General features: G+C 35.5%; 1 protein-coding gene across 6 annotated transcripts in view; it reads left to right on the top strand.

The window, feature by feature from the left end:
• The window catches only part of CLOCK (clock circadian regulator), a 52,423-nt gene that overhangs the window by 19,468 nt on the left and 8,989 nt on the right, over positions 1–23,966 (top strand). For 5 of the 6 annotated variants that reach the window (XM_088130879.1, XM_088130875.1, XM_088130872.1 and 2 more), the window contains 19 exons: positions 128–256; positions 606–697; positions 1,046–1,105; positions 2,802–2,950; positions 5,626–5,717; positions 6,625–6,714; positions 9,119–9,239; positions 11,215–11,328; positions 13,460–13,578; positions 14,257–14,339; positions 14,550–14,656; positions 15,442–15,589; positions 15,862–15,937; positions 16,896–17,037; positions 17,301–17,401; positions 18,619–18,708; positions 20,278–20,436; positions 21,802–22,008; positions 22,816–23,021. In XM_088130879.1, coding sequence (XP_087987005.1) covers positions 651–697; positions 1,046–1,105; positions 2,802–2,950; positions 5,626–5,717; positions 6,625–6,714; positions 9,119–9,239; positions 11,215–11,328; positions 13,460–13,578; positions 14,257–14,339; positions 14,550–14,656; positions 15,442–15,589; positions 15,862–15,937; positions 16,896–17,037; positions 17,301–17,401; positions 18,619–18,708; positions 20,278–20,436; positions 21,802–22,008; positions 22,816–23,021 — 2,111 coding nt within the window. In that variant the 5' untranslated portion in view covers positions 128–256; positions 606–650. The remainder of the gene's footprint in view (positions 1–127; positions 257–605; positions 698–1,045; positions 1,106–2,801; positions 2,951–5,625; positions 5,718–6,624; positions 6,715–9,118; positions 9,240–11,214; positions 11,329–13,459; positions 13,579–14,256; positions 14,340–14,549; positions 14,657–15,441; positions 15,590–15,861; positions 15,938–16,895; positions 17,038–17,300; positions 17,402–18,618; positions 18,709–20,277; positions 20,437–21,801; positions 22,009–22,815; positions 23,022–23,966) is intronic. The other variant, XM_088130887.1, reaches the window with a different exon arrangement.

The raw sequence follows: 23,966 nt of genomic DNA, 5'->3' as shown, positions 1-23,966 counted from the left end.
AACAGGCTTTTCTTATGTTATTAAATATATTGTTCTGTTACTAATATTATTACCACTGCTGTAAGTAATATTGTGTGTTCCTCCTTTGGATTAAAAAAATAACTTTTTTTCTTTTTCTTTTTAATAGTAATAAGCTAGAACTTAAAAGAACGTCTATGGGCAATATATTCTGAAGACACCTTTATCTCAAAAATTGGCCCTTCTGAAATCAGTCTTTCTAGAATCTCACCATTTGTCATCCAGAAAGGAATACACGGTAAAATAATGCAAGTTTAAATTTGGATAATTGTTATATGGATCTATAAATGAGAGCCTGCTAGAGACTGGGTACACAAATCTAGGTCAGGTATGCTAAGACATCATTAATGGGATTTTTGAGTGTTTTTTAAATAGTAGACTTTGATATCTTGTAAGAAATTGCTTTATTCTTTGTTTTTATGGCAGCACATCATCTGGCATTGTGAGGAAGGGAGCTGTATTGAAGATACTGAAGCCAAAAGGCTCTTGACTATTGGAGCTAGTTGCATGACTTGTTGGAATGCATCAGAAAATAGTATAAGTAATAATTGCATATTCTATTTCCTTTTATTTCCATTTATCTACAGATCAGAATTACAAATGTCTACCACAAGACTAAAGAGTGATATGTTATGTTCTTTACCATAAGCACCCATAAAATGAGCTCCATTGCAGACAGGTAAGTTATTTCCTAGTTTTATTAATTTTAAGTTCAACATTTATATTCTTAATAGTTATCCATGTTCTAAATCAGAATTTCATAGCAGGGCAGGTGAAAGATTTATCTTCAATTTGTTACAAATTAGAATTTAGGTTACATGTCCCAAGACATTATTGAGACATGGGTGTGGACTACGGAAGAAGCTTGGTAGGGATGTGGAAAATGGATCTCTTTTTAAATTGTTAAAGCAGCTGCATCATTTGCAAGACTCGTGTAGCTACTTCTCAAGCAGCTATCTCTGCATGAACAGCACCATTCTGTGCAGGGCTACTGTTCTCTAAAACATGCTGTTTGTTTGTTTTGCAGAGATGATGGCAGCATTTTTGATGGTCTTATGGAAGAAGATGACAAGGATAAAGCAAAGAGGTATGTTTTGTGAAATAGCTAGTATGAAACCTATTTATTTGTGATCAGGGTGTGCATTTATGTTTTGAAATTCCATTCTGTACTATACAGAATGCTATAGCTTCTTGATGTAGTCTTTTACAAGGTGGGGACATGTATTGCTGAAGATTGCATGGGGATATGGAAAATAAATGAAGGATTGACTTGAAATATTACCTTATCATCTTCCCCGCCCATTGTGTGACAATGTGGAAGTGGTAGTATCTGTCTTTCCAGAAAGATTTACATTGGTAGTAATTGATTTTTGAAAAATTACTGTAAGATAAATGTTGAGCAAATAACATTTTTTCATTTTGCACTTTCAAGGAGATTCCAAGCTTCTTCTACTCCTCTTCCTCCTCCTCTTCCTCCTCCTCCTCCTCCTCCTTTTTACTCTAGTGTTTCTATACTGCACAACTATTTGGAAAGAAACCAATTTTTTTTAAAAAAAATCAAAGTGGACATATCAAAGCAATTGGTGCATCTAAAGCAAATATTTCAGTTCTAATTAAAAAAAAAATACACTGCTACGGTTATTTTATTTTTCAAAACCCATTATACTCTGCCTTTCAGTCTGAAAAGCTCCCAAAGCAGCTTACATAGATCACAACTAAGATCACAGGCCCTAGTTACAGATTTTTAAGTGAGCATACATGGAAAGATGGATGGAGAGGACAAAAGAAAAGAAAGTAGCGAGTGCACCAATTCTTAGGCTATAGTGGAAGTAGGCTGCTCAGAGATGACATCATCACGTCAATTGTTAACCCTCAACAACAACTGGATCTTGTCCAGCTGGCTTTTATTTAGAGGGAGGAAGCTAACTTCCTGGGAGGAAGTTCTGAGTTCAGCAAAGATCTTGGATTCCCACTGAATGCTCTCACTACAGGATAGTGGTCCTGATGATGCCTTTGAGAAAGGAGAGGAATCCCCAGCCCAGTTGGTCATAGCAACAGTGAAGGAAGATGACAATTCCTTGCAGTTTATGTCTTCTTGATTCCAAAATACCATGTCCTGATGAATGGTCCTAGAATATTTTTTCCTAGAGTTTGTATGTGTGTGTGTGTATGATTAATTAATTGATATTATTAAAAAAATTAGAGGAGAAAATGGATTTGCTGAATCCAGGCTTAGTCACTTTTGTTTGTTTATCAACTTGTATGTACAGTATGTTCTCATGAAATCAGTAGGAGGATCTTTTTGGTGGTGAGGGTGGTGGGGGTAGAATGCTTTGTGATTACTTCTGAAATGGGAGATGCAGGATTTTCCAGTGGAAATTTCTTACTAACTAATGGTTGGGAAAAGAACTATGTCAGGTTGTGGCTAATGTACTTTGGAACATGTGTAGATAGGTAAAGGGACTAAGGGGGCTTCAGAACGCATAGACTCATGACGGCCTTGACGTTTCCCCCTGAAATAGTCAATTTCAGGTCCTGTTGCTGATAGGATTGATCCCATTTATTGTGGGATATGGCCAGCATAGCTCTGCTCCATTATATCCAGCGTTCATCTAGCCTTTGGCAAGATCTTGGATTCTTCTGTTAGTCATGATAGAGTTAAATTTTACTGACTTCAGTGTGGCTATAATATGTCTTCATCAGGCTCCAATGCAATTAGCCATCAAGGATTTGTATAACCCCCTTCTCTCTTATGGTAGCTATAATTATTTTTTTTTAAATAGAGTATCAAGAAACAAGTCTGAAAAGAAACGCAGAGATCAATTTAATGTACTCATCAAAGAGCTGGGATCCATGCTTCCAGGCAATGCTCGAAAGATGGATAAATCCACTGTATTGCAGAAGAGCATTGACTTTTTAAGGAAGCACAAAGGTAATTTTTAGATGTTACATGAAAGCTATGAAATTATTTTTTTTCAATCTACAAAAATATTAAATTTCCATTGTCCTTTAAGCTTCTGTGCAGCTCCAAGGGAAATTTCTATGAAACAATGGTACTACAGAATATATAAATATGTGTTAGATTCTCCCTCTCCCCCAGTATATAATATTTTAGACACCCTGGAAGATGAGTTATTGAGAAGCCACTGAAATTCATGCTTTAAATGGGTAGACCATAAGCAACCACCACCACCACAAAATATAATATTTCAAACATGAAAAATAATAGGACTGTGCAAATCCTTTGAAAGAGGTGCTTCACAAGGTGCAATAATATATGAAGAGCACTCCTCTTTGAATTTTTAAAGCAGCCACATCTTTTTTCCAAGCTTGCATAGTTGTTTTGTAAGTAGCTTCTGGCTATCTCCACATACATGTGTATGCATATCCTCTTTGCTTCACTTTTTTCTAGACAAAATGATTGTGTATGTACATGTGTGGAGAGATAGCCAGGAGCAGCTTACAAAGCAGGTGGGTAAATATGGAAGAAGATATGGCTGTTTTAATGACTGAAAGAAAGGTACTTTGTAGGTATTTCCATGCCTTGTAAAACGCCTCTTTTCAAGGGATTTCACAACCCTAGAAAATAACACCAAAGTTCTCTGAAAGTTATAATGCTACTGATGGTAACTGGTCATATTGTAGCAAACAAGAAATATTTGGTAATAAATTCAACTTTTCTTCACAAGGAATTATTTCTAAAAATAATAAATCTTTATGTTTAGTGAAATGAGTACTGAATTTATTAGTATTACATAAAACTTGTCCACAATAAATTCAGCTTATTTTTTTTTTTAAAAAATTGAAGTTTTCAGTTACAGCTTTCAAATTTAGATCAAAGAAACCCAAATGTATAATTCACTTTGGACTGGAGTCCAATGTTGATATCAATGTATATTAGGAAAGAACAGTTGTGTTATTGTAAATGACTTTTGAGGGTTTGTAAAACTTTCATTTAAACTTTTCATTTCATAATTTTATATTATGTTTTCCTACTATTTACATATTTTGGGGGAAATGGATATAATTCATATTTAATCTTGAAGTGTTTGTGTAAAAATACTCAACTAATCATTTTGATATCTGTCTGTCTATACCCACTGCTCATAAATTCCAGAGCAGCTATTTTTCTGCACGGAACTTTCTAATACTAGTCATAGCTTCATCTATAGGGATCATTTTAATCCCTTTTTCAATCAATTATGTAATTGTAATGAGGCATGGACTTGCACAGATGCACACAGGGATATGATGAATTGGCCCCTGGATTCTCATGAGGGATTCTCTAGATGTGTAATCCTTCTGCCCCTCCTTGCGAAAGCCTAGATGGTAAATGTTGCTATTGTCCACTTCATTCCAGAGAAAGTCCCTCTCTGTGGGTTTTTACTTGAGGGGAGTCAAAAGACAAAGCTCCTATCCATTTCCTTAGTAGCTTAGCCCAGTGAGGAGTGTGTGCTACAGTTGAAGTTCTTCCAGAATGAGTGGACTGATCTCATAAAAAAGTGTGTGTGTGTGTGTGTGTGTGTGTGTATATATATATATATATATATATATATATATATATATTCACTTAGGTGACAGTGGTAGGTGTGAAAGACAAATATAGAAAGGATTTAAGAAAAGGGGCTGCTTTTCAAGCCCAGAATAAGCATGTATATAGAACCAAGTCAGAAAAAAATGAAGGCTAACAAAGGTGTCTTCATGAAAATCAATTTCTAATAAATTTAAGAGAGTGTTTTGTAATAAACAAAGTGAAGATTCTAATTCACGTCTACTCCCACTAGTTCCTAAATTGCTTAATATTTCCTGCATCTCCAGTTTCTAGCTCCCTGAGAATTAGAGGTTTGCTTACCTGGTTTTATGCCCACTGGAAAAGAGCTGCTCCACTCCTTCCCATAAGAAAGAAGTTATACCAAAGGCAAAATGGAGTTTCCCTGTCCTCTTTTTAAAGCCCACCTTTTCCTGCTTCTGACTGGTTCTTCTGCTTACCATGTGGGTTGATAGGTTTAGGTTTGATTGACAGATCAGATGTAAGCTTTCCCTTACCCCTTTCCTACCTGAGCCTCTTTGGATGAGATTTCTCCCCATTCACTACAGCAGTTCTATCTCATACAAATTGCTTCAGTTAATTTTTAAGTTTATCTTATGTTTGGGTGCTTTATTGGTTTATAGAATAGTACTGATAAAAATAAGAGTTGTTGGCTGCAGCCAGAATTTAGAAGTCAACTTTAGTTATCTTTTGGTAGCCTGAAATAATATTCTTGATCTAAAGAACAATTTAAGGTCATATAAGATATTGCATTAGCTAGATGGAATTTAGGACCTTAAAAAAGGATTAACAACTGACGTGACTCTCATGGAGAATGGACATTGGAAAATGTCTTGTAGGATCCTGGCCAGACACTTGAAGCAAAATGCAAGCTGAGCAATTTTGCAATAATGAGAAATGAACCTTTTTTTCATCTGTTTGACTTCACATTTTTAGTGTTTACATATAGTTTATTGCTTCTCCCCATCTAGAATGACTGTATTGTTAAAATCAACATACAGAGGTGGATATGTGGAGTAGATCATCTTTATAGACAGAACATTTATATTCTTTTGTAGAAATCACTGCCCAGTCAGATGCCAGTGAGATTCGACAGGACTGGAAACCCACATTCCTTAGTAATGAAGAATTCACTCAGTTAATGTTAGAGGTAATTTGTTTTAATCTTAAAATATGTGATTAGTCTCTTATTGTAGTTACTTCTTTATATTATATTGGCATAGTTGAATATAACTTTTTAGCTTTACATTATACTTAAAATGCATTTATATTAATAGTATGTTAAAATATGTTCCGAAGGAATGTCACTTATGCAGAATGCTATGGAGGGAGGGTGGGGGTGCCCTGATTATTACTTGGAATATAATATTTGTATGTTTGCAAGATTAAATTGTCTCTTGGACTAATTTTGGACTCCTGTTTTAAAGTGTCCTGTCACTTTTCAAAGCCCAGAAGATTGGGTCTAGGATATAGAAAATGCTGTCTGTTTTTCAATGATATGCCTGACTCTTGAAAACTTTGAAAGACCTTTATTTTGTTGTTCCACCATTGTCTGAGAAGGCATGCAGAATTAGCCACTTTTTGCTGTGGTGTCTAAACTCTGGTATTCAGTTAGGAGTCAGTTCCAAAAGGCAGCAAAGGCTTTTTTTTTTTTCTGGGAATTCATGGCATTGTAATGTATTACTGCAGTTCCTGATTTCCTATTTCTACTGTTTTAGTTTCTTCTGGTGTTTTGAAACAATATATTTATTTGTTTGTATTTTATTTAAGTTATTTGAATTTCAGCCTTCTTAATTTTTATCTAAAATAAACTCTACCCCTGTTGAGAGTATTTTAGACAAAAAATAACATAAAAATAAACTCAGCATAATACAGTGTTCATTTTCCCAACCTGATCCAGGATCTTCTATTTAGTTCAACATTGCCAACTATATATTCACTGTGGAAAGCAGGTTTACTTTTGTGTTCAATTAAGTTATTTTCCTTTTTCTGAATGTTAACTAAATTAACAGTTAGAGACCAGTTTATCTCTAACTGTTTCTTTTGTTTAATTTCAGGCTCTTGATGGTTTTTTTCTAGCAATCATGACAGATGGAAGTATAATATATGTATCAGAAAGTGTAACCCCCTTACTTGAACATTTGCCAGTAAGTACACACTTTCAGAGAGATACCAAACTTATAAAATCATTAGATGGACAATTTACCATCTGCCATTTAAGAATCTGGAATTTAAACAGCATTCACATCTTTTTAAAGATTCTCTTGTTTTTCTCAATGGAACTTCTACCGTCTTACTCTGTCTCAGCTTTCCACAACCCTGGTGCCCTCTAGGTGTGTTGGACTTCCTCTCAAAGGCCATGCTTCCTGTGAATTATGTGAATTGAAATCCTTTGCATCAGGAGGGCATCAGCTTAGGAAAGTCTGCTCTGTGTTGTACTATACCTTCTCTGAGGTCAGTGCTGTGAAAGTATGACAGGAAGGTTTCTGGAGATCTCAGAAAGTGATATACCCCAACTCTGTCAGGCATAAAATCATGGCCTGCTCCATTCAGCAGTGTTTGTCCAGCACTTTTGTATATTAACCAACTGTGGCAGTTGTAGCGTTAGTGTTTTGAGGTCACCATAGGGTAGGTAGGTATATAACCTTACAGGCTTGGTCTCCTTTAAACAACTAGGGAGGGCTTGTTAAAGGTCCTCATAGGAGGCCTGACATGGGCATTCTCTGTAGTAGCTCCCCTCTGTTTGAATGGTAAGGATGGCCCCCACCCTCATGGCCTTCCAAAATCAGGTGAAAACATAGCTTTTCCAGAAGTACTTAGGGATGAATTATAACCAGTGATGCCATATTAAACAATTTCAGCTTGGCACTTTTAGTTTTCATTTGGCAAATTTGTTTATGTATTTTATTATTTTAAGTAATTATAATCTTGATTTTGTACTGTACATATTATGAGCTACCTAGAGTCCATTACATTTCAAGTGGCAGACAAGCCACATTAATAAATAAATAGGAAAAAGACAATGAAAGTTTTAAACCTGTAATTACTGCATATATGCAAACTGCATATATGCTGTCAAGTAGCATGTAGGAATGTCTGTAAATCCAGCAAGTTCTTCATGTTCCTGAAATGGTCTCTGGGTATAGAAAGTAATATATTATTTACAATGGCCAACAGAATATTAATAAATTATTGAAGGAGCAGGTGGAGTATGATGGCAATCCATGGTGTATGTAGCCTCCCATAAAGACTACTATTAATATTTCTGATTGAGACCATGAAAGGAAGATACACAGTTGAAGATCTTTAACCTACCATCCCAGTATACCCCTAGTTAGGCTGGCCATTTTCAAAACTTGCAGTATGCTCACTTTTTGGATATCGATGAATAAGATGCAGTGTATATAAACATGTATTCCCTTTAAATGCTCACTTATATCTGTATTTATGGCTAGAACCAAATAACTATTTTAAGATATGCCTTCTAGTTTTTAAATTTTTTTTCTTTATACAGAATCTCATGCAATAGCACAAACTGGCTTCAAAAGAAGGCTTCAAAATATGACATATTAAAAGATGGAAAGTTATTTGGCAAAAATAAATCCAAAGTATAAAATTCATTGCAGTTTTTTATATGTTAAAATTTAGAAGAGTGGAAATACAACTGATAATAAGAGAATGGAAGGATAGATGCTTGCATGCGTGAGTTGAAATATGCAGGCAAATACATACTTCTTTATATTTACTGATCCAGGTCCAAAGTATTGTACCAGTAGTTTCATCTATCCGGTGGGGCAGTCTTGAGTGGTTGTCCTACATTCATTGGTATAAACTGTTTTGGAAGCTGAAACTATTTGTACTGTGGCATGAGGATTTGCTGCTGAAAGGAAACAAGTACACAATCCTACTGACTGTACATTAATTTTTCAGAGCACTTGAAAATGAGCACTCTGAACCAAATATTTCATTACTTGAATTTGCAGAAGTCAAGGGAGGTTCTTCTATGCTATATATTTATATAGAATTTACACAATAAAGGTTTTATAGTAAAGCAGACAGATGCAGTTGAAAACTTTTTTTTAAGTCAGTCTTGACTCCTTGTGACTACATGGACAAGTCTATGCAGTTGACAAGGCAAAACTTTGGAAGTGGTTTGCCCTGTTCTTCTTCATGGGACCGAGGGAGTGTGGCCCAAAGTCATGCATCCGACAGAAAGGGAGCTGCCTCATTAGAGGTTTCAGAACAGCTACTTTAAAGCTGGATAATATAATTCCTCCAGTGAAGAGTTCAACGCTCTTTATACTTACGGGACCAAATCTATAAGTCTCCTAATCTTTCAGAAAGGGCAAAAGAATCTAAGACAGAACAAATATTGGGAATATAGTAACCTTTATTAGCTACTTCTGAATTAAGAATGATGTAGCATACCTGATCATGTGCTACAGGAGATATACTTTAATTTTTTTCTCTTTGACAGCTTGATTTTATATTAAAAAGTAAGATTTATTAATGCTACATTTAGTTTTCACTTCATTTTTTTTTCTCCTTTAGTCTGACCTTGTGGATCAGAGTATATTTAATTTTGTACCTGAGGGGGAACATTCAGAAGTTTATAAAATACTATCCACACATCTGTTGGAAAGTGATTCATTGACCCCAGAATATTTAAAATGTAAGTTGAATTTTTGAATTAGTTACAAGGAATCATTATAAAAACTGCACATTTACAAATATACAACTTGCTGAAAAGATAATGATTTATTTATTTGTTGGGGTAACAATTCACTGAAGTAATTCACATGCCAAATAAATGAAAAGGATAGCATGACACCTACAACAACTAAAGTGTTGTTGTTTAGAGTGTCTTTGTTTAGTATTCCTGTCAGTCCGGTACTATTTCCTTACAGTTCTTTATTCCCCTGACATCTAGTTTTCCTTTTCCCTACACCAGATTTTTCTGGCTCCTGAGCTGAGTCCCATTGCCTTTGGTACTTTTGTGCTTCTCCAAATAGTAGGGTTCCCTCAATCCTGATAGTATCTTCTCATTGTGCATAGATGGTGCTGTTTTTGCTATATAAAGATTACGCACTCTGAATTTCAGAAATACAGGGAATGACTGGGAACTGTATTTATTCACTGCATCTTCTAAGTTCTTGAATATTAAGAGCTGTGACATTCTCCGAACTTCCTGTTGGATTGTCTGAAGCTGGGGTATTGGTAGAGATTAGAAATACAGTACATATTAGGTTTAACCAAATATGAGATGGTAAGGTGAAGCAGAATGATTTGGAAAGAATTTTGTTTTCCTAACAGAGTGAATGAGTCTGGATCTGCTCCATTCCAGTTCTAGACCTCAACTGGGTTTCAGTCCCAATCTTTTTAAGACTCAGTTGATTGTCCCAATCACTGGTTTTTTGGGGGGCCGGGGGAGGGGATCCTTTTATAATTTCTTTCCTGTGGCTTTATTTCTCCAGTATTGCATTTTGGGAGTTTTTATGGCAATAATTTCTGAGCTGTATTAATTACCAGACTGAAATATTTTGTGGAAAATATCAGTCAGTTAATTCCTTGCAATTCTTTCTCAACCCCCATAGCCACTTCCTTGAGGAAAAAGCATAATTCTTTATATGCGTGCTCTTCCCTTGGCACAAAAACATTTCAAAAACATTCATCCATGTTTGATATGTCTATATGTATTCTATGTAGAATAAATTATTGCTGCAAATTTTACATTTTTTTTCAAAAGCAACATAGCTACCTGATTTTTTAAAATCAGGTTTTAAAGAGATACAGGTTGAAAGCCCCTGCTCCAATTTCTATATTTGGCACACATCATAAAACTTTAGCTGGAAAAAACCCTATAGTGGTGGTATGCTGGTAAATATTTAACAACCAGCTCTGCCAGCTCCATTACTGATACCTTGCCAAACAGTGGACTGTCACACTAGATGTCGGGGCTCAACTCTGTTCTCAACCGGTTTTCAAAATTCCAGAAAATTTAACAATCGGCTCTCATGTACCAATACGTGCCAGCTCCAGCACACCGCTGCCTACAGCTCTTTTTGTTTTTCCTATTCTATATCAGTGGACTACAGAGCTCTATTAAAAATCCCACTTTGAACATGAATATTGGATGATATTACCTTTGGAAAAACTCAAAGAAGATTGGGCTATTGGTATATTTTTATAATAGTCCATGGACTGGAATGAGTGGTCTTTGCATATTTCTATCAGTGATTTATCTGAGTTTCATAAAAGCTGGTCATTCACAATTTAGTCCATAAGGAAATGACCATTATACATAATTGTATTTTACAGTGCTGATAGTTCTATAGATAAAAGAAGTCATAATTTGGGCTGAGAAAATATGTAAAAACTGCAGTTAAATCGATATTAGCCTGGGCATAAACCTGTGTGAATCTGGTGGGACATATGGTAGATTTGCACAGGCATTATTTTATAAATGTGAAAGATCTAGGCATTGTGAAAAGATTTTGAAAATAAACAGTGAGATGGCTAAGATAACATTATGCCATAGGAAAAGCAGCTTCTTCCATTGGTTCTCATTTCATGGAAAATTTTACTCAGCTTCTAATTTACTCTTGGTATTTCATTATGTGTGAAGGTGCTTTATTTTACTGTTGCAGCAAAAAATCAACTGGAGTTCTGTTGCCATATGCTCCGAGGGACAATAGATCCTAAAGAGCCACCTACATATGAATATGTAAAATGCATAGGAAACTTCAAATCCCTGAGTAACAGTAAGTTAATTAAAGCCCATACTATGTTTTTCACAACTTTGATAATCTATGAAACAATAAAACAAATATGAAAAATTATTTGCTTTTTTTACAATGAATAGGCATAATACTGAATTACTAATAATGGTGATAGTAATAACAATGCTATTAATAATACACTGAAATGAGGTGTGATACAATGTATATGAACATGAAACTTCCATTTTATAAAATACCAGGTAATGAAAGATTGATACCAATAATTTAGATTTTAAAAAATGAGTTTCCGGAAATGCTGATTACTTTGGAGGCTCTGCGTTATACTGTTCATATTATTAATTTTCACTGAGCTGGAAATTAGAGTGTACAATGAGGATGAAGAAAGCTGTACTTTAAGTTAATTTTTCTCTGATTTCAAGCGTGCAATCTTATATCCCTTTATGTGGGAGTAGAATTATAGTGTGGTGGCACTGTCTGGTAAATATAATTGTAGTATCTTATATGGACCTTAGAGCAGAAGGTTGGAAACAAAAGTACCTTTAGTCCAGTAAAGAAAGAGTCTTCCTATTAGAAGTAAGTAAGAAGTGCCTGAAGATTGCCAACATTAGAATAGCAAATGCAGCTACCACCATAGTTTTTGCAAATCAAGATGCAAAGTTACTTGTTTGAGGCAGCAAATCTCCAAAGTACCTATCCCAAAAGCACAATTAAGTAAGAAGTTCAAAATGAACAATCTGCTGCTCTTTTAAGGTTCTCCAGATCACCTGCCTGAGATGACTGCCTTACTCTACCTATTTATAGGTTCGGTCATACTGTAGCCTAGTAAGCCAGTTACCTTTTGTAATTAGTTCTTGCTTCTTCTTGCACTCCTGTAACTGCTGACGTGCTTACTCCACACTGTTTTGCAAATAGCTTTGAATTTGTGTGGTGGTTCAGTTTCATACAGTGGAAATGATTTGTAACATCTTAGTTTACATGTATCTCCATCCATTTCCCAATAGTTGCGTAATACAGTGAAAATGTAGCTATCTCTCATGTTCATGCATATCTTTTTGTCTGAATGGACAGGAGACCTCAATAACCCTTTGAATAAATACAGTTTTATCCATATTTGGAACATAGGAGCAAAAAAAGTAGACTTGGCACTTGTAATATGACCCTTATTTTGCTTTGTGCTTGGATATATTATACATGTACATGTAAAACATGCTGTTTATTTATTTTCCTCTATTTTGCATGCTGGGAGATACTCTGTAGCAATATCTGCCGAAGTCCTATTTATAGCTCATTTTGATCACATTCTTCTCTGTTTTGGCGCTGTCCTTTAGCACAGTCATTCTTCCCAGTTGTTTCTTGCTGTTTGCTGTTAGTGATTGGATGTGTAAATAGAAAAGGCAGATAGCAGTTTCAAGTCACCAGCCAGGTTTTTTTTCTTCAGAGAAAGGCAACAGGTAAGTAATGGGCAGGTTGCAGCTGATAGTAACAGTAGTGGACAATTAGCAGCACCAACAATACTGTGAACTGTGGTAATGAGAACTGCTGAGAAGAAGACGCTTAAGCAGAGTAAATGGCAAGCAGCAACTGGTTTTCCCTGTGTGTAATAATAGTAAATGATGGCACTCCTGGGCCAAGTGGCTGTGGTTGGTTAGGAAGAAGAATTGAGGGTGCTTTCATCAAATGGAGGAAGCCATTGACATGATCCATCACACCTCTGCAGCCTGAGACCTTTCCTTCAGTCTGCATCATGGATGGCCAAGATTAGAGAACGGAAACTTTTTAATTATAAGGGCCAGTTTCTCTTTGTGAATGAACAAACTCTATATTTATTAGATTTCTCTTTTACATGTTCTATTTCTGCCACACAGCGGTGAACTGAAGTGCTGTAGAATATTTTAGATTTTAACCTGAAGTCTCTGGGAAATTAAAATTTGCTGTCAATTGAAATCAAGTAGCCATTCTGTCTAATGAAGTAGTTTCACTAACTAAGCAAAGGACTTCACTTATCACTTTAATTGCATGATTAAATTCTCATTTAAAAACTGCATATATTCTTTCAGGTGGTGGTGTATATTTCAAACTATTGTTTATTTATATGTATTTGTGCTGGTGCTTTGAAACTATTGTAGTTTTAATCTGTTTCCCTTCTGCATAGTGCCTAACTCTGCACATAATGGTTATGAAGAAACCATCCAACGACCTCATAGGCCTTCTTATGAAGACCGGATTTGCTTTGTAGCTACAGTTAGGTTAGCTACACCTCAATTTATCAAGGTTTGTTAAAATTATCTTGTCAAAATCTGTGTTTCCTTATTCTTTGTATTTAACTTAATCTGAATTATTCTTATTTAATAGTTATTAAAATAAGTGTTCCAAACTAGAGAGGGTGTTTTGTTCTAGAAGAAGAGCTTTTATGAGGAACTGGAGATGTGAATCCTAAAACATCTATATCCTGCCTCTATTTGCTGTGTTTTGGTAATGTGTGTGGATCATGTCCCTAAAACATATATGTCCCAACTATTGGGTATTAGAACCAAAGTAGATATATCATTCCTGTAGAAATGTTGAAATCTGTGTAGCTGGACTTTCATCCTGCAAAATTAAATTGCTGGAAGTTAATTGTAAAGACTGTCCTCTTTAAAGAAGAATACAGCACATGAATTATCAATTGAAAATGGTACAGTGACCATCCACATCAACAGGCTCATTCCCAGCTCTGAAGAAAAGTAGGTGGAATGCTGGGGATGTCTGTGGTTCCTTTATTGGTCCCATGCACAGAGTCCCTGCAGTGATGAGATGTTCATCCTATAGAATAGGCAGTAGCACACGGGCAGCAAGTCCCATTAAACCAATCAGTTTCATTGTCTGGACGACTGTATTTCAAAAGAGCCTTTAGATTAGATCAGAACAATTCTGAAAAAAACTTCATGTTTTTTTTCCCAACTTTTTTAGGAAATGAGCACGGTGGAAGAACCTAATGAAGAGTTCACCTCTAGACATAGCTTAGAATGGAAGTTCCTTTTCTTGGATCACAGGTGCCATTTCTTAGAAATATAATACTAAATGGTAGCATTTTATTATCAGTGGCCATTATTTGGCATTAGCTGTGTATAGCAAGCAAAGAATATTGCTGTTGTTATTGATGAATATTTTTATTCGATTCTAACCACACATTAAACAAAATTATATGGCTTGTTTCTTCTCTTTCTGAAAACCAAGGAAATAATCCTTGTGTCATTATACAGGGCACCACCAATAATAGGCTATTTACCGTTTGAAGTGTTGGGGACATCAGGCTATGATTATTATCATGTGGATGACCTAGAAAATTTGGCAAAATGTCATGAACATTGTAAGTAATAACATAATCAACATAATCATACTACATTATCATAGAATGTAAGAGTTGAAAGGGATCTTGCAGATAATCCAGTTTAACCCCTGTCCAGGGTAGGAATCCAGTACTACATTATTAAATATGTTAAATTTATTTATTTATTTATCTATCAAATTTATCACCGCCCATCTCATTGAAGCGACTCTGGGCGGTTTACAGCAGAGATAAATGGTAAACATATTCCTATTTCTTCCCTGTATTTAAACCTCAGGAAATTCAACTTGCTTAGAAAGAATGTACCAATGATGCAATCATTATAAATAAAATTGTTTGTAGTACTATTTTTCCATATTTTTAAATGAGGATTCCTTATTTATTTATTTATTTCTAGGTCATTCCTGATTTGGCATATCTTTACTATTACATTTTAAAATTTGTGTTAAAATGCCATTTTTGCCTACTCTTTTTAAACCAACATGTGAATTTATACAATTTTTTAAATTAATCCAAATGTTTTAAAAGGTTCGTAAAATAATTCATAGCAGCACCTAAATTAGAAAAACCTTACTTCAAGCAAATCAAACTATTGGTTTTTTAAAAAATTGTCTGTCCAGAACTGATCCTTTCCTGCCACGTGGTTAGGCTGCTCCGTGTATAATAAGTTCCAGCACATTTGAACATTTTGTATCTAGGCACTTAGATTGCTATCCAGAAAATTTAAGCAAACGTCGTAAACTATTTTAGACTACATCCCAGAGTTGGCATACCGTGGAGCACACCTTTGTTGTTCCATCTTGCAGTGATGCAGTGCGGGAAAGGGAAATCCTGCTATTACAGATTCCTCACAAAGGGTCAGCAGTGGATTTGGTTGCAGACTCATTACTATATCACTTACCATCAGTGGAATTCTAGGCCGGAATTCATCGTCTGCACGCACACAGTAGTCAGGTAATGTACTTCCGCACAACCTCTCCTTCAAGCGTGTAGAACCATTTTCTACTTCTGTTTTTTGTTATTCAGCAAAAAATGTTTGCTTCAAGAAAATGGCTAGTGAAAAATGTTTGAGTTAGTCAGACAAAAAGTAGATCATTACATTAAGAATCCTAATTATTTCTTTGTTTTAGTATACAACTCCACAGTACTAAAGCATAATGTCTTAAATGATGCTAATGCTTCTGTACTTTGATAATATCCTGATATTTTCATTCATTTATCTGTAGTTATGCTGAAGTTCGAGCAGAAAGGCGGCGTGAACTCGGCATAGAAGAATCTCTGCCGGAGATAATAGCAGAGAAAGTAGGTTTTCTGCTCTTTCCCTATATTTGTTCTTTTCATTGATGTATTGTTCTTTTCACTGGCGTATATAAATGGTTTTAAATTAATTTGCATTTATAAAATGAACTGGATCTCCAAAAAATGCATTCACACAAAAGTCATATATGAGTGATACACACACACACCCACACACACACTTATTTCTATTTATTATGTTCATAAGACCAGCAATAAATAAATAACTAAACAAATAAACATTCAGTGTTCCAATAACATTTTATTAGGTTAGGTTCAGAGAAATGGAGAAAGAATAAATTACAACTTCGTGCAAGTGCTGGTGGAAAAATATGTACAGTGCTATTAAATGCCATTTCTACAATTCTCATGCTCCCACTAATATCTTCCAGCTTTAGTGCACAATGCTTCTAAGGGTCTCCCGCATTTTTGGTCCTGAGGACGCCCACAAAATTTTTAAAAAGTTACATGGGTAGAACAACAAAATGATTGCCTTGTGCTCATGGTCATTTCCAAAATGACTGTACTTTCCTCTCTCAGAATGCTTCCATCCCTGAAGAACTGATTATTCCTTTCTCTCTCTGACTCAGTTCCCCAAACATCTATCTTCTCTTTCTCTGACTCATGTTCACATACATGTACATTCCCTTTACACTTTTAATTTTCCATTTATACTCATAGTTTTTCCATTTATTACAGTTACATACTTTACACATTTTTTTTACTGAATTGTAAGAAAGCAAGTGGAAACAGACACAGATTGTAAGACATGGCTGGGACAGAAAGGTATTTGAATTACTTTGTGGCATGCAAAACTGGAATAATTTAGAACAGATGAAGTATATGAATGCCATTTGAACGTTGTTGCCCTTATGAAGGTCTGTATCTGCATAATTTAAAGACAAAACCTGATTTTGCAACTGTATTGTTTTGGATGAGTTAGCAAAAGCGTATTTTTTTCCAGAGTCAGGATTCTGGTTCTGACAATCATATAAACACAGTGAGTCTCAAAGAAGCATTGGAGAGATTTGATCACAGCCCCACACCTTCTGCCTCCTCTAGGAGTTCCAGAAAATCTTCTCACACTGCAGTTTCAGATCCTTCATGTGAGTGTCGAGAATTGAAATCTTTTTCCTATGGTTGACTATTTATGTCTGTTTGAATGTCAGGTTGACTATTTATGTTCAGTTCCGTTTGAAGATAAGAGACTTGAAAACCAGAGGACAATTGATTATACTTGGAGCCTATTTTCAGTTTAAAAAGCTTTATAATTTTCCAGTTAAAGACTAAGCATTTGTCTAAGCATATATGTTTTAAGTTGATGGTTAATAAAATTATCTTTCAATTTTAACATTGGCTACTACTTTAGCAACCCCAACGAAGATGACTCTGGATACTAGCACTCCTCCAAGGCAAAATTTATCTGCACATGAAAAGTCTGCACAAAGGAGAGCATCACTTGGTAATCAGGTAATTCTTTAGAAACAGCAATTCTTCTCCAAAGTTAAGAAATGTTACTTTCATTCTTTGTGAAGAAAAGCAAAAACTAGAAGGTTACTTCATCATCCAGTTTGCATTTAATCATTTTTGAACCTTTCAGATATCTGGGGATTTTGCCTTGTGCTCTCTATATACATCTTTATAGTTTTGTTGTTGTTGCTGTTGTTAATGTCACCCAATATTTCTGGCTGTTTAAACATGTATATTTGAATGGATATTAGATTTAAATACATTTCAGTTTGCTGTGCTGAAGATGATGTCTTTCAGTTTAACAATTTGGTTATAAATGTTGTGATGTTCATGTCCTTTAGAATTACAGTGGTACCTCTACTTACGAACACCCCTACTTACGAAATTTTCAAGATACGATCAGCTCTGGCCCCAAAAATGTATCTCTACTTACGAATTCGCCTCGACTTACGAGCCATTTTCTGCCTGTTCCACGTGGTCCGCGGCCATTTTTCCGCCCATTCCACGTGGTCCGCGGCCATTTTCCGCCCGTTCCACGTGGTCCGCGGCCATTTTTTTCGCCCTGCCGCGTGGTCAGCGGCCATTTTTCCGCCCCTGACACGTGGTCCGCGGATGCTGGAATGGATTAACGGTAATTACATTGAACCTTATGGGAAAATTTACTTCGACTTGCGACCAACTCGACTTGCGATCAGAGTCACGGAACGGATTAAGTTCATAAGTAGAGGTACCACTGTACTCTTCTGTTTGTACCTCTTTCATGTAAGATAACCATTAGCTGGGTGCAGGGACTTGAAGATGTTTATAGAAAGTTGTTATATTCCCTGAGGGCAAGAGAATATAGGGTAGAAATCTTTGAGGTTTCTTCTTTGAGTGTTCTCTGTTGGCCTCTGCAAGTTATACATCCTTTACGTTTGACATTTTATTTATGAGTATTTATGCTAAGGCAAATCAGAGGCAGCAAACTGAGAACATTAAATGATTTTACATGGTCCAAATTCATTCTTGTTATTACATGATAGGAGGATTTGTTTCTTTTCAGTTACATCGGTAGAAACAAAAAATTAGGCATGGGTTTTTAAAGTATTTCCCTATCTCATTGCCATTAAAATAAATTTTGAAACTAAATTTTATGCTTTATTTTGCATTTTAACAAGTAATTAGATGTCACAGAAATGTAACTGAATAATTATATTTGTATATATTTTCAATTTTAGTCTTTAAATTCACAATCTATTGGACAACCTCTGGCACAACCAATGATGACCCCGCCTGCAACTTTACAGCTTCAGCAAGGCATGTCTCAGGTAGCAGCGAAATATGAATCCCTGTTAAAGCAAATAGTGATACTTTGTGCAGGTTACCAAAAATATAATACAAACTTTATTTAATACAGAATTTAAAAAGTCTCATTTGAATCAGACTCAATCTTCATAGACACATGCATGTAATTTTTTTGGCAATTGAACACTGAAATGCTCTACTAGATTTTTTTTTTTTTAAGTGCCCAGTGTGACCTACAGACTTGGTATTCCTGAGAGGTCTCCCATCCAACTACTAACCATGCCTGATCCTACTTAGCTCCCCAGTCCAGATAGGGTCTGTCAGGTGCTGTCAGCTGCCAAGGCCATGTAGAATTTAAGTACTTACTATGGGTGTTTCCTTACTTTTTTCCTCTTAAAACTTTTATCAGAACTTGATTAATATTTGAGTGACTCATTAACTGATTTGGGGATTTGAGCAGCATGATTCAGGTAGTACTATTGGTTTCATTTGCAACACTGAATTGTCCAGATTGTGTGAATTCATTGTCTAAACATCATCCAGGCTTGTGTGAGCTAGTTGTGAATATATTACAGCAGTCCAAATGGTAATTCTGCTTTTCAGTCTTGCTGTTCAATAGTGCCCAGTAGCCCAATTTAAGAACTGCAAAGAGCAAACAACTTAAAAAGTATTTAGACCACTTTTAAACAATCATTTGGGCATAGAAGATTATTGAGATTCTATCCATTTGGTAGAGGTCATTTCAGTAGCAAATCTGTAATAGTTTTCTTTGTTGCAGTCATATCCTAAATCCATAAGCTTATCTTCCTAGTTCGATCGGCGTTCCATAAATAACAGATGGCTATATTGCACACTAGAAGTTTTTTTCTGTTCTGTCACATAAATAAATCTTGCACTGGAGCTTTTGTTTGAAACCTATTAGTAGCTCCTATTTATCTGATTTCTTTTCCCTTGGTTCAGCTGGTCTCCTTTTCTCTTAGTTTACTTTTAAGGTTTCTCTACAAGATCAATGTTCTCTATTGTAACGAGGTGCCACCTGTTGATCCCAAATGCAGTAACTTTCCTTGCAACCAATATTGATTCAAAAGAAAGTTCATTTATTGAAAATAAGTGTACAGTTCCAAAGCATTGCTAAGACTGAGCATAAGCGCGCCAAAAGTTGTTTTTCTTACTTAATGCCCTTAATTCTTGGTCTTCTGATTCCCTCGTTGGTACAACCTTGCACAGTCCAGTGCCTGTGATAAGGAGCCATCTGCTTTTAACAGTTTCTCATTTCTTCTCCCCCCCCCCTTTTACAATGGCAGAACTGCAGCATGTAAAAAGCAATTTCTAAACTAGTCATAAAACAATCTACTATAAAATCTTGCAAGGATTCTGACATCTATGTTGGATTTTATTTTGTTTTAGTCAGGGTTTATTGATAAATATTTTAGCTGACTAAATTGATTTCAGTGTATAAAGAGCTAACAGTAGGATGCTTATGTAATATGCATCCTACTTTTCTCTTATATGTCCTGTATGTCATAAGAAAAGTACATAATTATTATTGATTACTGATTCAGATCTTTCTTCTTTTAAATTCTGCTTTGTAGCCAATGCTTCAGTTTTCTGCTCAGTTAGGAGCTATGCAACACTTAAAGGACCAATTGGAGCAAAGAACACGAATGATAGAAGCAAACATTCATCGTCAGCAAGAAGAACTGCGAAAAATTCAGGAACAACTCCAGATGGTTCATGGACAAGGACTCCAGGTTAGTTCAAACTAATGAGATATTAAGTTGTACATGTGTAAAAATGACATTTGATTTCAACAAATGAAAATTGTGGTTATATTTCTATTAGTTAGAATAAATTACAGTATTATATGTATAAAGATTCATGATAAAATCCAGCTATTTATATTTTGATAATTCATTAATTTAGAAAAGTTTTCACAAACATATTTGTGAAAAACACAAGAATTAATAAAACATAGTAGTTGTACTTTAGCTAGTTCTTTAGTGTTGCAAAATAATGGCTTTTCTGGGGAAAAATCCATGTATGTTATCAATTCTATTAATATTAATCATATGGAGAATTGGATACAAATACAGGTAGTCCTCATTTAGTGACCACAATTGGGACCGGCAACTTGGTCATTAAGCAAAGCAGTCACTGAGTGAAACATCATGATTTTACAATTTTATTTCAGCTTTCCTTTTTTTCAAGAAATTATTAAAGATTATAATTGCAATAATAAAAACTAATAAAAAACTAAAAGAAAGAAAAAAGTAGAAAGAAAGTAAAAAGTGCAGAGGAAAAGAAGGAAGGAAGGAAGGAAGGAAGGAAGGAAGGAAGGAAGGAAGGAAGGAAGGAAGGAAGGAAGGAAGGAAGGAAGGAAGGAAGGAAGGAAGGAAGGAGAAAAATATATGAAGAAGTGACTTCCAGTTTTCATTACAAGTATAAACAATTTTAGTAACTTTCACCTCCTCTTAATTTACAACCAATGATCTCTTCATCCAGCGTCCCATCTCGATTTTACTTCAGCTTTCCTTTGCTTTACAGACCTGCAAAGGTCATAAATGCAAGGACTGGTCTCAAAGTTACTTTTTCATCACTGGCGTAATGGTCTCTAAATGAGTCAGTCGCTAAACACAGACTACCTGTAGGCGTTACTAACAAATATTGACTTCCTTAAAAGTTATATTATTGCATGTTCTGCTATTAATTACCGTAGCCTTCTTCAGTCATTGCTCTCAAAATGTACTGGATACATTTGTTGACTAAAAGTACCAGATATAGAATATATCTGGAGGATACTAGTTTAGACAAATTGAAAGGAAGTAGAAAGGCATGCTGATTTAGAATATATGCCATTAGGGACTTTATCAAATCAACAGTGTAATCCTATATGTGTTTGCTTAGAAGTAAACCCCATTGAACTGAGTGGCACTTATTTCCAAGTGTATTGGTTGGATACACTTAATTTCTCATAAACGATGTTATTATACAAAATAATCATAAAAAAAAATCTGTGACACCAGATAAGCTGAACAAAAATAATGTGTGTGTTTTGAGTGCTTGGTAGTGCTTGGTAGTATTTTAAGCATTGACATGAATTATGTTTCTTCCAAAAGATGTTCTTGCAGCAGTCAACTCCTGGGTTAAACTTTGGTTCTGTACAGCTAGCTTCTGGAAACACATCAACTATTCAGCAGATCACACCAATAAGCATGCAAGGCCAAGTTGTTCAGACTAACCAGATCCAAGGTGGCATGAACACTGGACATATTGGTTCTCAGCACATGATGCAGCAACAGTCTTTGCAAAGTACCACAGCACAGGTAGTAGATAGGATTCAACCATATGTTCATGATTTGTAGAGTTGTGTAATGCTTCAGATTCAATTCCAAAATAGTGCTTTGGAGCACAAGGGTGAAGTGAATTTGGCATGTCTGTGCAACTCTTTTAAACAACCCCGTTTTTCCTGAAATCTGCTATTACAGGATTTGATCCTCTTTGGGCCTCTGTGTGTTCTGAAGCACCTTTCTAGAAATGAAGTCAAAACACTGCATGCCCTAATATATAATTATGTCTCTCATACATCTCTTGTGTGTATGTGATGCCACCAGAGAGTGCTTCTTTAGCAGCACTTACTTTATTAGCACTTAACTTCAAGAAGCAAACTCATTTCTTTGCACAGGGAAATGCTTAGAAGGCAGGAAAGTGTAACTCAAAAGCCAAAGCCAACTGCAGGAGGATTGCATGGGAAACATGCAATAATGTGAATTGCTCCCTCAGATAAATATCGTACATTGACCCTTTGATGTTCAATAAACATTCTCTTCCATTCTTTTGATTAAAGCTGCAGAAATAGTTAAATATCATAAGCTTTCATCTTTTTAAAATTCCTATTCTTTCCCAAATCAGACTCCTAGCTAGTTAGCAATTTCATCATAAGACTTGTGTTTCTAGTGCTATAAAGTTTATAATCACAGCGAAGCTCAGCAAAGGATAATGCATAAGTACTATATCATAATTAGCATTTTTATTTAATCTAGACTACTGTTCCTTACCATTGGGATAGTTGTAGTTTAACTGTATTGAATGAAGCCAAATAATTATCCTGACAAAATACTTTATGTCTGCAGCATAATCAACAAAGCATTCTCGGTGGGCATAATCAACAGACATCTCTAGCTACCCAAGGCCAGAACACGCTGCCAGCCCCATTATATAACACTATGGTAATTTCCCAGCCGGCTGCAGGAAATGTAGTCCAGCTTCCTTCTACTTTACAGCAGACTAATAACCAGAATGCTGCCATTACCACATTTGCCCAGGATAGGCAAATCAGGTGAGTGTCAAGTGACATGAGGGGGCCTGGCAATAGAATTTTGCCATATGAAATATTTCTGCACCAGCCAACCATGCCTTTTCTCATTCTTCATGCAATATAATTATCTGATGTCTTCTCCCTTCCCAAATCTTCTGTGTGTACTGAGCATGCTCAGATGGTTTCCAGATCTTTCTCTGTCTTGTTTTTAAGGAGCCCCAGTTTGACACTACAGCTATTGTAATTCCGCACACAGCTTTGCTTTTTAATATAGCATCTCTCTGTGTAAGGCCATCTATTTATGATAGGATTGTGCTGCCTGAGAATTCTAGACAGCAGAATTGGAAGGTTGAGGAGGCTGGTATATATATAATGGTTTATGCTACTCTTTGATTGTAATAAAGATTTGATTGATATGATGGTTCCCTTTAAAGGAACTTTGGAGAAGTTTTCTTTATTGTAAAGAGAGATCTAGAAAGATTAAACTAGGAAACTAGTTTAACAAACTAGGAAACAAAGAAAGATCAGCTTAATAGTGATACAGTATTTTGATAGGTTGTCTAGTATGGGTATGGGCAACATTCTGGTGGCTGGTACAACACTTACTATTTTTGGGGAAAGTGAGAGCCACTATGGGTGGAGTAATGTTGCACCCTAGCCAATTAACTGGGTGTCATTTGTTGAATATATCTGGTGATGATAACATATTACCTTCATGCCTGATGTTGAATTTCTTAAAATTATCTAGTTATCAAATTGGGGGAGAGGCCTTTTTGGTCAGCTATCTACGTCTATGTCTCTTAACCATTGAATATGCTGACTTGTAGTTCTGCCAGTATATATTTTCAGTGTTTAAGGCTTTTAAAATTTAGTTAGCTAAATGAAATTGTATTTATGCGAAACTAATTATATTGAAAGGTTGCTGATAAAGTATAAACCTATCTGGCTGGATATAGCCCATGATAT

Source organism: Python bivittatus, unplaced genomic scaffold, assembly GCF_059951505.1.
Source record: "Python bivittatus isolate LINGU-HERP-01145 unplaced genomic scaffold, Pbiv_v1 ctg000070_np1212, whole genome shotgun sequence".
Classification (NCBI taxonomy): Eukaryota; Metazoa; Chordata; class Lepidosauria; order Squamata; family Pythonidae; genus Python; species Python bivittatus.
The sequence above is the reverse complement of the archived record's forward strand: the minus strand, read 5'-3'. Positions and strand labels throughout refer to the sequence as shown.